The sequence below is a fragment of the Paralichthys olivaceus genome, chromosome 1 (assembly GCF_024713975.1).
Source record: "Paralichthys olivaceus isolate ysfri-2021 chromosome 1, ASM2471397v2, whole genome shotgun sequence".
Taxonomy (NCBI): Eukaryota; Metazoa; Chordata; class Actinopteri; order Pleuronectiformes; family Paralichthyidae; genus Paralichthys; species Paralichthys olivaceus.
The window spans coordinates 24787529-24800914 of NC_091093.1; the positions used below are offsets into that span (position 1 = coordinate 24787529).

The 13386-nt window shown below is 42.3% G+C and overlaps 2 protein-coding genes across 5 annotated transcripts; one reads left to right on the forward strand and one right to left on the reverse strand.

Annotated features, from left to right (window-relative positions):
- Positions 1 to 299: 299 nt before the first annotated feature.
- On the reverse strand, positions 300 to 6207 carry rnf128a (ring finger protein 128a). Of its 4 annotated transcripts, none has more exons than XM_069525833.1 (3): positions 5675 to 6207; positions 4755 to 4881; positions 300 to 2772 (listed from the first exon to the last, which is right to left on the reverse strand). In XM_069525833.1, exons 2-3 carry the CDS (start codon positions 4791 to 4793, stop codon positions 1675 to 1677), a joined length of 1137 nt encoding a protein of 378 aa, XP_069381934.1. In that variant the 5' UTR covers positions 4794 to 4881; positions 5675 to 6207; the 3' UTR covers positions 300 to 1674. The 4 variants fall into 4 exon arrangements, with proteins under 4 accessions (XP_069381934.1, XP_069381933.1, XP_069381935.1 ...); XM_069525832.1 differs by having other exon boundaries at positions 300 to 2775; XM_069525834.1 differs by lacking the exons at positions 4755 to 4881; positions 5675 to 6207 and adding an exon at positions 2966 to 3271.
- A 1282-nt stretch (positions 6208 to 7489) lies between these two features.
- slc24a5 (solute carrier family 24 member 5) lies at positions 7490 to 13039 on the forward strand. The gene is made up of 9 exons (XM_069525835.1): positions 7490 to 7787; positions 8237 to 8416; positions 8669 to 8752; positions 8894 to 8997; positions 9142 to 9242; positions 10273 to 10556; positions 10695 to 10904; positions 12047 to 12148; positions 12308 to 13039. Exons 1-9 carry the CDS (start codon positions 7631 to 7633, stop codon positions 12628 to 12630), a joined length of 1545 nt encoding a protein of 514 aa, XP_069381936.1. The 5' UTR covers positions 7490 to 7630; the 3' UTR covers positions 12631 to 13039.
- Positions 13040 to 13386: the final 347 nt, after the last annotated feature.

Consider the following 13386-nt stretch of genomic DNA (forward strand, 5'->3'; position numbering starts at 1 on the left):
TGCAGAGGTAATTACAGTTTACAGGAACAAAACCATAACTCTGAGAGAGAGAGAGAGAGACACTGGTACCACACATAGACCTGCCGGATGTAGAGTAACACACCTGCGCACTGACGCACACTCATACTGTACCCCCCCTTCACACAAACACACACACACACACACACACACACACACACACACACACACACACACACACACACACACACACACACACACACACACACACACACACACACACACACACACACACACACACACACACACACATCCAGAAACATGAGTCTAACAAGCACAGATGCTCATAAAGTTGGCCTCATTTTGAGGGATTTATTGCATTCTAATAAGCATCAATGTGATTTAATACAACAAGTCATGTCAATTTTAAACAGAACAATTTAAGACTCCTGGAATCTGTTTAACACTCATGAAAATTATTCAGTATAGAAAAATATATTGAGTCATATGTTAAGTACCATAATCAATTTATCCCCATCAGCAAACAAAGAAATTAAATAACTCTCGTCATTAACAAAGTTACACAATCCATCTTAGAATCGCTAGAATCTTGTTTCAATTATATATGTATATATATATATATATATATATATATATATATTTGTGAGCTCAGAGGTAGACCACAGGGATTGAATAAAAATTTCCTTAAATTCCAAAAGGTACAACCTGGAAAACCTGTTCAAAAATAACCCTTGGAACTTTAAATGCAAATCATCTGTTTAGACGTGAAAACTGATAACAGATTTCTTATGTTTCCCTTTAAATTAACAGGTTGAACTTCATGATTGACGAATCAATCTCAATATACAGCAAGGTCCAAAACGTACAACCACTCCACCGAATATTATTTAAATAAGCAGAACACGTCACATTCACGCATTCTGAGGCAAATCATCTACAGTTCCCATGACATTTATTGCACTGCCACATTTCTGTTTCTCAAATGTAGCTATAAACCAGCCAGCAATCTGGAAGGGCTTGAAAAATGTTATTTCATATGTGGTAAACATGTTTTTGTAGATTTTGTTTTCCAAAGAAGGTCAGGCTCTCAGGCGATGTCTCTAACTCATCATAGTGCAATGTGTGTCATGCTGTTTTTCCAGTCAAGGGTGTGTTAAACAGGGTGTGTTTTGTGAATCACATTTGGTAAACTGACAGTAAAAAAAACTTATGGAAAACGAAGATCAAGAGGAAATTAAACTGTTCAATCAACTGAGATAAATGAATTATTCTGTCAACTGAAAAGACAATGGTTAGTTGTAAGAGGCTGAGAGAAGCTGACAGGGAAGAAAGTTTGGCCTTGATTTCAAACAGATATTGAAATACCTCCCTAACCGGTGTGCTTACTATGCAAAACAGTCATTTGACACCGGCATCAGTTTCCAGAATCTATTCTAACCATCTCTAGGTATCTTTATGAACAAACCCTATAATTACCAATAATCACAGACTTGTGCCGACGCAAAGAAAATGCAGTGGCATGCAAAGCTAATTAGACAATGTCCATGAACATTCAAAATCCTTGGAATGTTTTCTTTATCTTTTTTTAAACATGCATTAGGCTACAAGATGAACAGAGTTTCTCCTGTTGGAAGATTATAGTTCAATAATTCTGCTGGTTCAGCGTATCCATGGTTGCTGTTTTGTTTCTGTTGTTCATCCTCTCACAGCGACTGTTTCTTCCTCATAGGCCCTGTTGTCATAGCGATGCTGATGTCTCTCTGGTTCGGAGTTTGCTGGGTCAGTCAGTGGGACCTCGTAGAGGGTTTCTCCTCCTGTAACCGTGATCACAGTGACCTCTTCTGGGGAGTCATCAGAAATGCTCTCCTTCCCTTCCTCCTCAATCCCCAGTGCCTTCAGGATGTCACACTTGCACATGGGGCAGGTCCTCCTCTCCAGCAGCCAGGGCTCGATGCAGGCTTTATGGAAGATGTGGTCACATGTGAGCACTGTCACCACTTCGCCGGCCCGGTAGGATTCGATGCACACGGCACACATGTGGACATCAGACATAGTTTCCTCATCATCCCTCTTGAGTGTGCGCACTTGGAGGCGGCCAATCGCCTTCTTGGCCTCCGACTTCAGCCTCCTGTCATAGTGCTTCTGCTGTCTCATGTTGTAGAGACGACTTGCAGAGATAAACACAAAGTAGGCGATTGAGGCTGCTGTTACGATGAAGAAGGCGATGGACAGGAAGTAAAGCCAGTAGGTGTCCATCCAGGGTCCATGAGGGCTGCCCACTTTAATAGTCATTTGAACAACTGTCCCATTCTCCACCAACTTGACTACCTCCATGCCCTGAGAGTTGCCAATCATGATAGCCACGGTCTCACCTGTATCCGAGTGAGCCATATGAGTGGTGCTGTCGCCGCTGCCGTCCACATTATACACCACCACAGCAACTGCTCCGAGACGTCCAGCAGCATTGATCTTCTCGGTGAAGGTACAGTTGCCCCGTTTGACCAGGGCTATCCAGGCCGGTGAGCTGGTATTACGGTTGTAGACAAGATCTGGCCCACAGCCTATGGGGTCTCCCATGGGAAGCGTAACAATGCCTGCGACTGTCTTCAGGGGAGAGTTACGACCATACACCCCACACTCGCAGCTTTTGTTCACGGTCCTGTTGTCGATATTAGCATAGCTTATTTCCACCTCGGCTGTCCAAAACATTAAGGCGGCTGAACGGTGAACAAGCCCTGTCAGACACAGAAGAAGCAGCAGAGAGTGTTGTGTCGTCTCACCCATGGTAACGCTCTTCTGAAAAAAACAGGAAGCCCTGTGTTAGCTTCTTTAGCTTCTTTTTAAAATAGCCTTTGTTGCTCCCAGTTCCTGTTTTGTTCAATCCCCAGCGATCTGACAACAGCTATAGTTTCACCCAACCTGCCGTCCACAGTAATCTGATATGAGCCTCTGGTAACATAACACAAGCTCTGCGTCAGCCACTCACCTCTCGTTATCTTCCTGAACCTTGAACAGTGACCACTCCTCGCCGAGGGCAGGGTGCTGGTATTCAACAAGTTGAAGCGCACAAAAAAAACAGACCTGCAATGTTTCCAGAGCCAAGGAACAACGTACGAGGAGGCAAGACACGATAAGCCAGTGATATGGATGTGTGGGCATAGGCCAGCAACACTAAGCGAGACAGTAAAACTAAGAAAAGCTGCAGACTTCTCCTTGTGTAATGATGAATAGAGGAACTTGACTTGTTTTTCTGGTCTGACTGGTTTCCCTCCCCTTTTTGTCTGTGACTGACCTCACTGTCAAAAGCAAGTGACAAGTGTGAGTCCTCCACATGCTGCTGTTACACTCTAAAATACAAAATATAGGTTTTCACCTCGTACCTAGAGGCATATTCCACACAGCCAACATACCAGTGACAACTGAGCTGGGACAGACTGGTGTCAAGTTTCCATTGTATCTTCTTACTCTCAAGTGAAAGCACACACACACACACACAGACACACACAGACAAACACAGACACACACAGACACACACAAACAGAGAGACATAGAGAAGCTTCCACTGACAAATGAGATGGAAAAGTTTCTTGCCACACACCAAACCTCTATTGAATAATGTATTTTACTGGCACAAAAATCTGTAAATAAAAGAGAGCCTGGTATTTATTCTTAGTTCAGCTCACACACTGATAACAGGAACAATAGCGCTGCAATGACCCTTAAGTCCCTGAAACTTTAGTAATTACACACAGCAGAAAGTAAAGCTCCATGTGAGACCTACACCTGTACCAAATTATCTATAGATGGAAAATGTTGCGTTTTCCACCATAAAAATATTCCACCACGAGGACAGAAATTCATGGATCACATTTACAAGAGCTCAGACTTTGTGCTGCAATAAAAGTGTCTGCTGGTCAGCAGCAAGAATGAGTTAGTTACAAGAGACACTCAAAAATCAAGGCCTGAACTGTGAACACTGAATAATAATAGCAATGTTTTAAATATTTATACTATGAATAAAGTTCTTTTTGAATAAAACATTGACTATTTGTAAATTCAATAGTACTAAATCAAATTAAAAATACAACAAAATAAATACACAAGTAGCATGGAAACTCAGTATCAACTAAACAAAGAACTAAAACTAAATACAGATCACTATGTTATAGCCACAAAATTGTGAAATATTCAGATTTGTTTTTATTCACCTAAAAAGTAATGTGCTCAACTTTAAGTAACGAAAAGTGAAAATTATGAGGAGAAGTCGTCAATGGAGGGGGGGTGTTATTGCTTTTCCTGAGCAGAGTTTTAAAAATGTTACATTGCATTTTCTTGTATGACTGTGTCCATGTTATTATCTATTTCATTAAATCGTGTTTAGGTGGGAAGTTGTAGATAAAGCGCCGTGTGGTGGTCTGTTTTTGGTTTATTTAATATGGCTCACACTCACTACAAGATTATTATTAGTGAAAGAAAGACAAACTACAACAATATAATTAAACCACACGGGGGCGCCATGCACTAGCTGCTGTGTAATATTGTGTATTGCACAGTGAAAACTACAGTTTAACTTAGTGTATAGAAGCATGTGCAGCCTCATGTGTTGATGATGTACTGGACCAAAACATTTAAAACAACAAGATTCACTATCATCATCATACAAATCATGTTGGGTGTGTTTCATTCATGTTACCTTCTACTTTAATCTGCACATGCACTCTGCACTGTCCTGTAATGAAGGGTCATTGAATTAAAAAGTAAAATAAGGGACTCACCGTTTTGTCAGTGGACGTGTGACTGTCCCTCAGCTTCATGTGTCCTCAAGAAGAAGGTGACCTGAAGTGAGCACATGTCTGCTGCTCTGTGGGTTTGGGGGGCATGTTGGGGCATGTCCAAACTAGCCTGGTACCCCCCCCACACACACACACACACAGAGAGAGAGAGAGAAAGAGAGAGAGAGAGAGAGAGAGAGAGAGAGAGGGAGAGAGAGGAGAAGAAATTAAATGATTAACTTAAATTGATTACACTTTAAAATTTAACCTTAATCTAAACCTAAAACAATTCTTCCCCTCTAAATGTAATGATTTACATCCACACACACACACACACACACACACAAAAAGAGATAGAGAAAAGATTACATTAATTCTCCGGAGACACTAAACTCAACCATTGTTACTACTGACTACCCTAATCCTAACCTTAACCTAAAACTAAACCTGAACCAAACCTTAAAAACGTGTCTTCCCCTCAAAAGGTAGTGACTTACGTCCACACACACAGAGGACATTACGTTGACTTACATCAATTCCCTGGAGACTTATTCTACACTTAACCATTGTTATCACTAACCTAAACCTTAACCTAACCTTATATCCTAATTCTTTATGTTACAGGGACTTGCTTTGTGGCCCCACAAGGAAGACAAGTCTCCATAATGTGATTGTGTAACAGATTCAATGTCCCCACCACATAAATAATACTTGGACCACACATACAGGTTTGGACAGTTTTCCTTTCTATGACTTTTCCATTTCTTGTGAACAGCCCAACCACAATTTCACCCCCCGACTTAACCACGACCACAATTCACAGCTTGACCCTAAACTGAACTCGGACCCCGGAGGTGAGGTTTACTGGTCCAGACCAGGACAGTGGTGCTTATGCTGGAAAAAAAAGGCCTTATGACACTAACCTCTAATGAGATGACTCTCTTTGGCGAGGCGTCTGACGTCAGATGGCAGTGATGATGATGATGACGATGATGAGGATGATAGCTGGTTTAATGTAGGTAGTGCCATGCCTGACTTGTGAAATGGTTCCTCTCTGAAATCAAAGTCTGCAGTAACCCCCTGAACAAAGATGGCGTGGGAGGGTGTTTGTAATGTTTGTTCCATCACAGACCAGAGAGAATAACTACTTCAGTATCTTGTGTCATGTCAATAATCCTGTCTGTGGTTGTTCTCTGAGACAAACGGACCCTTTGTAAAACCTCCTCCTCCAACATCTTTCTCCTTGTGACTTCTTCAGGTGTGTTTCTCCAGGTTTCTCTTTGCTTCACGACAAACTCAACACTCAACACAAACTTTCAGCTCAGCGACAGTTTGTCTCGTTTCTTCAGGAAACATTTGGAAAACGCGACATCCGGCAGGTTGTTCCCGCCACAGTCGCCATGATGCGCGTCACAGATGACACGTCACAGCGCCGTGCGCTTCTGAACTGACAGGGTCACAGCCGGAAGTCAACGAACCCGAGGGTCTCCTCACTCCTCTGTTTTATCCGTCAGTCATCCCCCCGTCCATCCCTCCATCCATCCATCCGTCCATTCCTCCGTCCATCCATCCATCCATCCATCCGTCCATCCCCCCGACCATCCGTCCCTCCATCCCGCCATCCATCCATCCGACCATCCATCCATCCGTCCGTCCATCCCTCCGTCCATCCATCCATTCCTTCAGACCGCCACATCAACTGTTTTTAAAATAAATGAATAGATATAAATCACTTCATTAATTAATAAATACATTATTAGGATAGATAGATAGATAGATAGATAGATAGATAGATAGATAGATAGATAGATAGATAGATAGATAGATAGATGGGTCATTTTCTTTAAAACGTATTGTACAATCCATTCCCTAGTATATTTATATATATAGTTTATTATTATTATTATTATTATTAATTTATTTAGTTTGCTTTTTTTTAATATGTATTCTTTCATAAACGCACCACAGCAAATTACTTTTATGTGTTACTTGGCAATAAACACGGATTCCGATTCTAATGCTGGCATAGATAGATAGATAGATAGATAGATAGATAGATAGATAGATAGATAGATAGATAGATAGATAGATAGATAGATAGATAGAATGCATAAATTTAGTTGCACATCGCCCTTTGTTTGTTTTTGTGTTGTTTACGAATCCCATTAATTTATTTACCGTAGTCATTGTTGTTGCTAATATGATTCTTTTACTGTCCACAATTATCATGCCAATAAAGTTTATTGAATTGGATGTGGAGAGCGAGAGACCGAGAAAGAGAGACACACACACGCATAGAGAGAGAGAGAGAGAGAGAGAGAGAGACTCCCTTTTAACGAACTAAACTCATGAACACTATACACATGTGAGTTATTGATTTGATGAAGAATTATATTTAATGATAGATGTGAAACTTCCTGAGCTACAGAGCTTCAGGCTACTTGTGACTATTTACTGTCAAGTGTATTTGCGCATGTTCCACGTGAAGCTGAGGTACAGCTGTCGCGATGGGTGTGTGTGTGTGTGTGTGTGTGTGTGTGTGTGTGTGTGTGTGTGTGTGTGTGTGTGTGTGTGTGCCCTCAGGCTGCAGTGTGTGTGTGTGTGTGTGTGCCCTCAGGCTGCAGTGTGTGTGTGTGTGTGTGTGTGTGTGCAGGTCGACTGGAATGACTCACAACTCGTGATCCCCGACTCTGTGCAGCGCTCAGACCTTAAAAGATGCTTTCTCCCCAATAATCCCTCCTGTGTGCAGCTTGTAGTCGTAGTGTAGAGTTAGATGCTTCCAGCTTCCAGCCCACATCCACAGCAGAACACACACACACACACACACACACACATGACTCCTGGGAATAATCACTGACTTCCATTCTTTAACACCCAGAATGAATAAGGTGGCACCTCTGCAGAAAAAGAAGAGACAGGATTTTATACCTTACTTTCTGGGATTTGTGATATTTTTGTATTGCACCGTTCATCTTGTGTCATTCACAGCAAACACAGCTCAGGAAACTCACTCCTCCAGGGTGCGCCGGGCTCTAGGTAAGAAAAGTACAAACTCTTATTCCTGTCATTTTGTATGTCTTTATTATTCTAATGTGTGTATAGTGTCATTATAAATGTTAACGGATATAGATAGAGAGAGAGAGAGAGAGAGAGAGAGAGAGATAGATAGAGAGATAGACAGATAGATAGATAGATAGATAGAAGATATAGAGCATTAATTTAGTTTGTTTAGTCTCTAAATATGTTATAACTCTGATTTTATTCTAATGTGTGTAATTTTAAATGTTCTATTCTAATGTAATTTTTGTTATCAAAAAAGAAAAAGGAGAAATCAATTGTGGTTCAGTAACTGTGACTGTGTTTGCTCTTGAAGACACACACATCTTATTGGCATGAAATACCATGTAAGTGCCATGACGAGACGAACCTCGAGCCACAGGCTGTGCTGAGTGATGACCCCTGGGTGTGTGTGTGTGTGTTTTCAGAGAATGAGACAGAATGCATTTCACCACAGTCCTCAGAGTTTCCTCAAGGCTTCTTCACGGTGCAGGAGAGGAAGGACGGAGGCCTCGTCATTTACTTTATGCTCATCTTCTACATGCTGCTGGCTGTGGCTATTGTCTGCGACGATTACTTCCTGCCATCTTTAGAAGTGATCAGTGAGCGTGAGTGACATGAAACCTCTTGTGTACAATGTGTGTGCTCACTGTGATGAGATGTGGGGGCTACATCATTTCACCAACTTTACAATGGGAACCATGAGGATTTATATCCCCGGATTCTCTCTCATTTCAATATATTCTGTTAGCCCCTTTATACATGGGCTACAGTTTTATAGCAATTTACAGTTTTCTTGTTATTTTGTGTGCACCATGTAAACGATCTTGTAATGTCGGGGTCTCCTGCGTCTCTCTCAGGTTTGGGACTGTCTCAGGATGTCGCAGGAGCCACGTTCATGGCAGCTGGGAGTTCTGCACCAGAGCTGGTCACGGCCTTTCTGGGTAACCTGGCACTAGAACAATTATTACAGTCAGCGATGTTGATGACGATGTCAGGACTGTGATTAGGACATTATTCTGCTCAGTGTTACCTTTTTCAGCAGAGCTTCCACGTTGAACATTAGCTTCTTCCTGCATTTTTAGGTGTGTTTGTGACAAAGGGAGACATCGGGGTCAGCACCATCGTGGGGTCAGCAGTCTACAACCTGCTGGGGATCTGTGGCGCATGTGGACTCTTGGCCTCCATGGTACATCATCACAAAATTCAGACAATGATCACTCACCTATTTGTGCATAAGAGCGGAACATTTGCTGGGTCAAAGCCACAGAGTCATTGTGTACATTGTGATGTCCGAGTCATAAACCATTTATTTTTTCGTTTCTGTTATCAGGCAGGACGTCTCAGCTGTTGGCCACTGTTCAGGGACTGCCTGGCATATGGCATCAGTGTGGCTGCTGTTATTGCTATCATCTCTGATAACAAGGTCTACTGGTGAGTGTGTGTGTGTCTGAGTGTGAGTGTGTGTGTGTGTGTGTGTGTGTGTGTGTGTGTGTGTGTGTGTGTGTGTGTGTGTGTGTGTGTGTGTGTGTGTGTGTGTGTGTGTGTGTTTGTGTGTGTGCACTGGCTTGACATCGAGATACCACGAGATCATCACCTACATGTGCAGGGCGGCTGTAAAAGACAGAGTTACAGCTGTTTATTGCAGCTTGTGACACTGAGAACAACAATTGATCACAAAACAACTGTGCAGTGCATCAATGTGACTCACTGTCAGTACACAGCAGACCCTTAAATCAGATATCACATCATAAACACAGAAATTGCAGCAACAGTCCGTGTATATATAAGATCTTGCTGGAATTGTTGTTGTGTAAAAGCAGAAGTACACTTGATGTAAAATAAAAAAGAATCCAAATTAAACTAGAATAAATAAGAACCAAACATGACTAAATAGAAATACTGAATACCCTCAGCAGATTTTTTCCATATATCTCCAAAATTCTATAAGCAATATGCATCTGATTAGTTGCTGCCAGACCTTTTTACTACATTTCACAGCCTTTGGCCGCTTATGGAGTTTGCTCAGATGTTATCATGTGGCAGAGGTCGTGTACTAAGGTCACAGACTGACACCTGACACCTACTCCACTTACTGAACTAGGCCAAGGGACTTTATTCAAGAAGTTAGCAAGATTATGCAAAAACAACCAGACAGGTTATAAAACTTGGTGGAGGGATGCAGTATGGGTCATGGAAAAATTCATTACGGATTCCGATCAGGGGCAGATGTTTTTCTTCCTTTAACATTGTAAGATAGGATTTGTTTTCAACATTTTCATTTATAATTTAATCATGAGTTGAGCTGCAGATCCCAATAAAAATCAGCACCTATTGAATTTAACTGTGGATTTGTGAGGGGACTGTTGGGCCCTGCTGCTGAGTGTCATTCTAGCTCCCTGTTATATCCGTCCCCAAGGTCAGTAATGAATGGTGATGCTCAAACTGTGCGTTTGGTTCACAGGTACGACGCAGCCTCTCTGCTGCTGGTCTATGGCGTCTACATCGTGGTGCTGTGCTTCGACCTCCGTATCAGCGAGTTTGTCCTGAGGAAGCTGAGCCCCTGCTGCACCTGCCTGGGTAAAGGATCCAGGGAGAAGACAGAGACGCAGCCTCTGATGGGCTGGAGCGACAACACCAGCCTGCGCGTCCACGGTCGCTCCAGGACGGACAGCGGCATCTTCCAGGACGACTCAGGATACTCTCATCTGTCCCTCAGCCTGCACGGCCTCAACGAGATCCCTGAAGGTAAAACACACTTTTTTTTTTGTTTCATAAAGTTGTCCAGTGTTTTGAACATGATGTGACCATGACCCCTTGACCCCACCATGACCACTTGATGACATAAGAGCCTACACAATCACTCATAACCTGTTTTTATCCTAGTGGAGCATAAAGGTGTGTTTGCCGTGCCAGAGAGCGACCTGAAGCGCATCCTCTGGGTTCTGTCCCTGCCCATCATCGCTCTACTTTTCCTCACCGTGCCCGACTGCAGGAGGAGGTTCTGGAAGCGATGGTACATTGTAACCTTCATCATGTCGGCGGTGTGGATCTCAGGTTTCACGTACATACTGGTGTGGATGGTCACTGTGGTCGGTGAGAAACTCTACATTTCAGTCTTTGCAGTTAGTGTAAACCAGCACATCACTCACGGGCCTTTGTGGATCACAAGGAACTTGTGAGAAAAATTTTGGATTTGCAGAGTAGAATCACATGTTGGTCTGCTGGCTAATTCCTGAGATGCCATTGTCTTGGAAAGTTAAGAAGGGGGGGTAGTTATTGTAGCTCCAGTGGGCCATGTGCTTACCCAGGCAGCAGATTACAGCCTGCTTCACCCTTAAGGAAACAGTCATGTGAGCAGTGGGGTGTATGTGCAGAACTCCCCACAGGCACAGGTCCTGGGACAGCTTCCCCCTCCATCCACAACAGAGACGTAAACTCTACGACTGACCTCAAACCAGGCCCAAAGCACAACTTCATCATGTGACTGTGGTAGTTCTACTGAAGAATAATGAGGTTATTATCCTGTAGTCGTCAGATAGGCTCACATGGACGCAACGTTTAGTCTTATGAAAGAAAGAGCAGGCATGAGACCCACCAGGTACAACTCCAACATACAGTCTGTGTCTGTGGCTCTGAGCTGTACAGCACCAACTCTCCATCCCCACTCTGTGTGAATAAGAGACCACTCATTCAAAACACAGTGGAGCTTCACTGTGGCCTGACATTTCTAACTATGTGGAATGTTTTAGTGCAATGCAGTGGTGGAGGAAATACTCGTGCATCTACGTCAAAGGACAAATACATAAATAAAAATGTACCACTTTTCCACAGTACTTCATTCTTTGTAAGATCCCTCCACTGGTGCCATTACACCTGCTGGGTCAAGTTGACCTCATATTGATTTATGGATTATATTATATGTTAATACTTTTAGGCTAAATTTGAGAACATTTAGTTTAAGTCTCACACATGACAACAGCACAAGATGTGGGAGAAATATTTACTTTACATGTAATTGAACTGCAATGGTGAATAAAATACAACACTGATGAAGATTGTGTTAGGTGGGAAGTGTTCTGCTGGATAATTTTTTTATTTTTAAATCCTGGAAAGAGAATTCAGGAATAATGAATGAACCCTATCGTCACAGTAACAATAAGCAGCTTTTTTTATGCCTGGCTTGATGCTTCTGGATTCGGGGGAAACTGATTTGTATTTGTTTGGTTTTATCTCAGGTGAGACCCTCGGCATCCCTGACACAGTTATGGGACTCACTCTGCTCGCTGCTGGAACCAGTATCCCCGACACTGTGGCCAGTGTGATGGTGGCCAGAGAAGGTAAATGTCAATGAATAAAATTGAAGTGGTGAAGTGATTTTTTATATTTCATTGATTTAGAATTTATCCATCAGACATTTAAAATTAAAAAACAATCTTAAATAGTTCTGTGAATAAACACTTGTATCCAATGCTGTAAATATGTTTTCTTTTAAACAGGTAAAGCTGACATGGCCATGTCCAACATAGTGGGCTCTAATGTTTTCGACATGCTCTGTCTGGGGCTGCCTTGGTTCATCAAAACAGTCTTTGTGGACACCAACAACCCTGTAGAAGTCAACAGCACCGGACTCGTCTTTATTTCCTCCACACTCCTCCTTTCAATTGTATTCCTGTTTGTAGCTGTCCATGTGAATGGATGGAAACTGGACTGGAAGTTGGGAGTGGTTTCTCTCTTCTGCTACATCCTCTTTGCCACTCTGGCCATCCTGTATGAGCTGGGGATTATTGGGAATAATCCCATAAGACTGTGCAGTGACTGAGGTCTGACCTTCCCAGGACTCGAGCCATATTTACTGAGGCTCCATTCATCCAAAAAACACAACAAAAATGTTAAGCCTCTAAATCTTCAGATGTCAAAAGAAGGAGGCGTGGCTCCACTCACATAGTTACAGATACTGAGCCGTGGCAGACATGTGCTGGTCACATCTCAGGCAGAGGATGATCTCTGTAAGCAGTTTGTTTCACAAATGTACCAAAGATCATTTTCTTGTGTGTGCTTGCTCCAATCCAGAGCAGAATGTTATCATACGATGAAAACTTGTTATGAAGTTCTGAGATGTCTTCCGTCTGACTCAAGGCCCATAAATGAGAGATGTGCTATTTCAAGAAGTGACTGCCAGATTCAAAACTGTGAAGTCATTGTTAGCAAATAAAAAGGTGTCAACAGGACTCATTCGACCTTGTCCTACTTTTTAAGTGGGTGAGTGAATTACAGCAAAAGAGGCATCATCTACAATGTTCTGATAAGCTTTTATGAGCCTTGTCGCCTGCAAGGAAGAGTGGAGGAACGAGCAATAAATGGTAAAAAAACAAACAAAAAAACTTTCCGCTTGTCTTCGTTTACCTAAAGCAGAAACACTAACTTTTTATCAGTTGTTTATAATTAACTCTGTGAAGCTTACATGAACTTCAGACACTGACAATGATGCCAACGATAAAAGGTAACAATCCGTTCTGCCAGAAACAGAACTACTGCTAACCTTCAAGCTCTGGGAATTAAAATATCTGAGGAATTT

Bases quoted from the DNA above. Each gene is read 5' to 3' on its own strand.
- rnf128a (XM_069525832.1), bottom strand. From the start codon at position 4,793: ATGAAGCTGAGGGACAGTCACACGTCCACTGACAAAACG. The intron at 2,776-4,754 runs GTGAGTCCCTTA...TGTTTTTTTCAG, and splicing joins ACACGTCCACTGACAAAACG to AAGAGCGTTACCATGGGTGA.
- slc24a5 (XM_069525835.1), top strand. From the start codon at position 7,631: ATGAATAAGGTGGCACCTCTGCAGAAAAAGAAGAGACAGGATTTTATA. The intron at 8,753-8,893 runs GTAACCTGGCAC...CTGCATTTTTAG, and splicing joins GCTGGTCACGGCCTTTCTGG to GTGTGTTTGTGACAAAGGGA. The intron at 10,557-10,694 runs GTAAAACACACT...TTTTTATCCTAG, and splicing joins CCTCAACGAGATCCCTGAAG to TGGAGCATAAAGGTGTGTTT.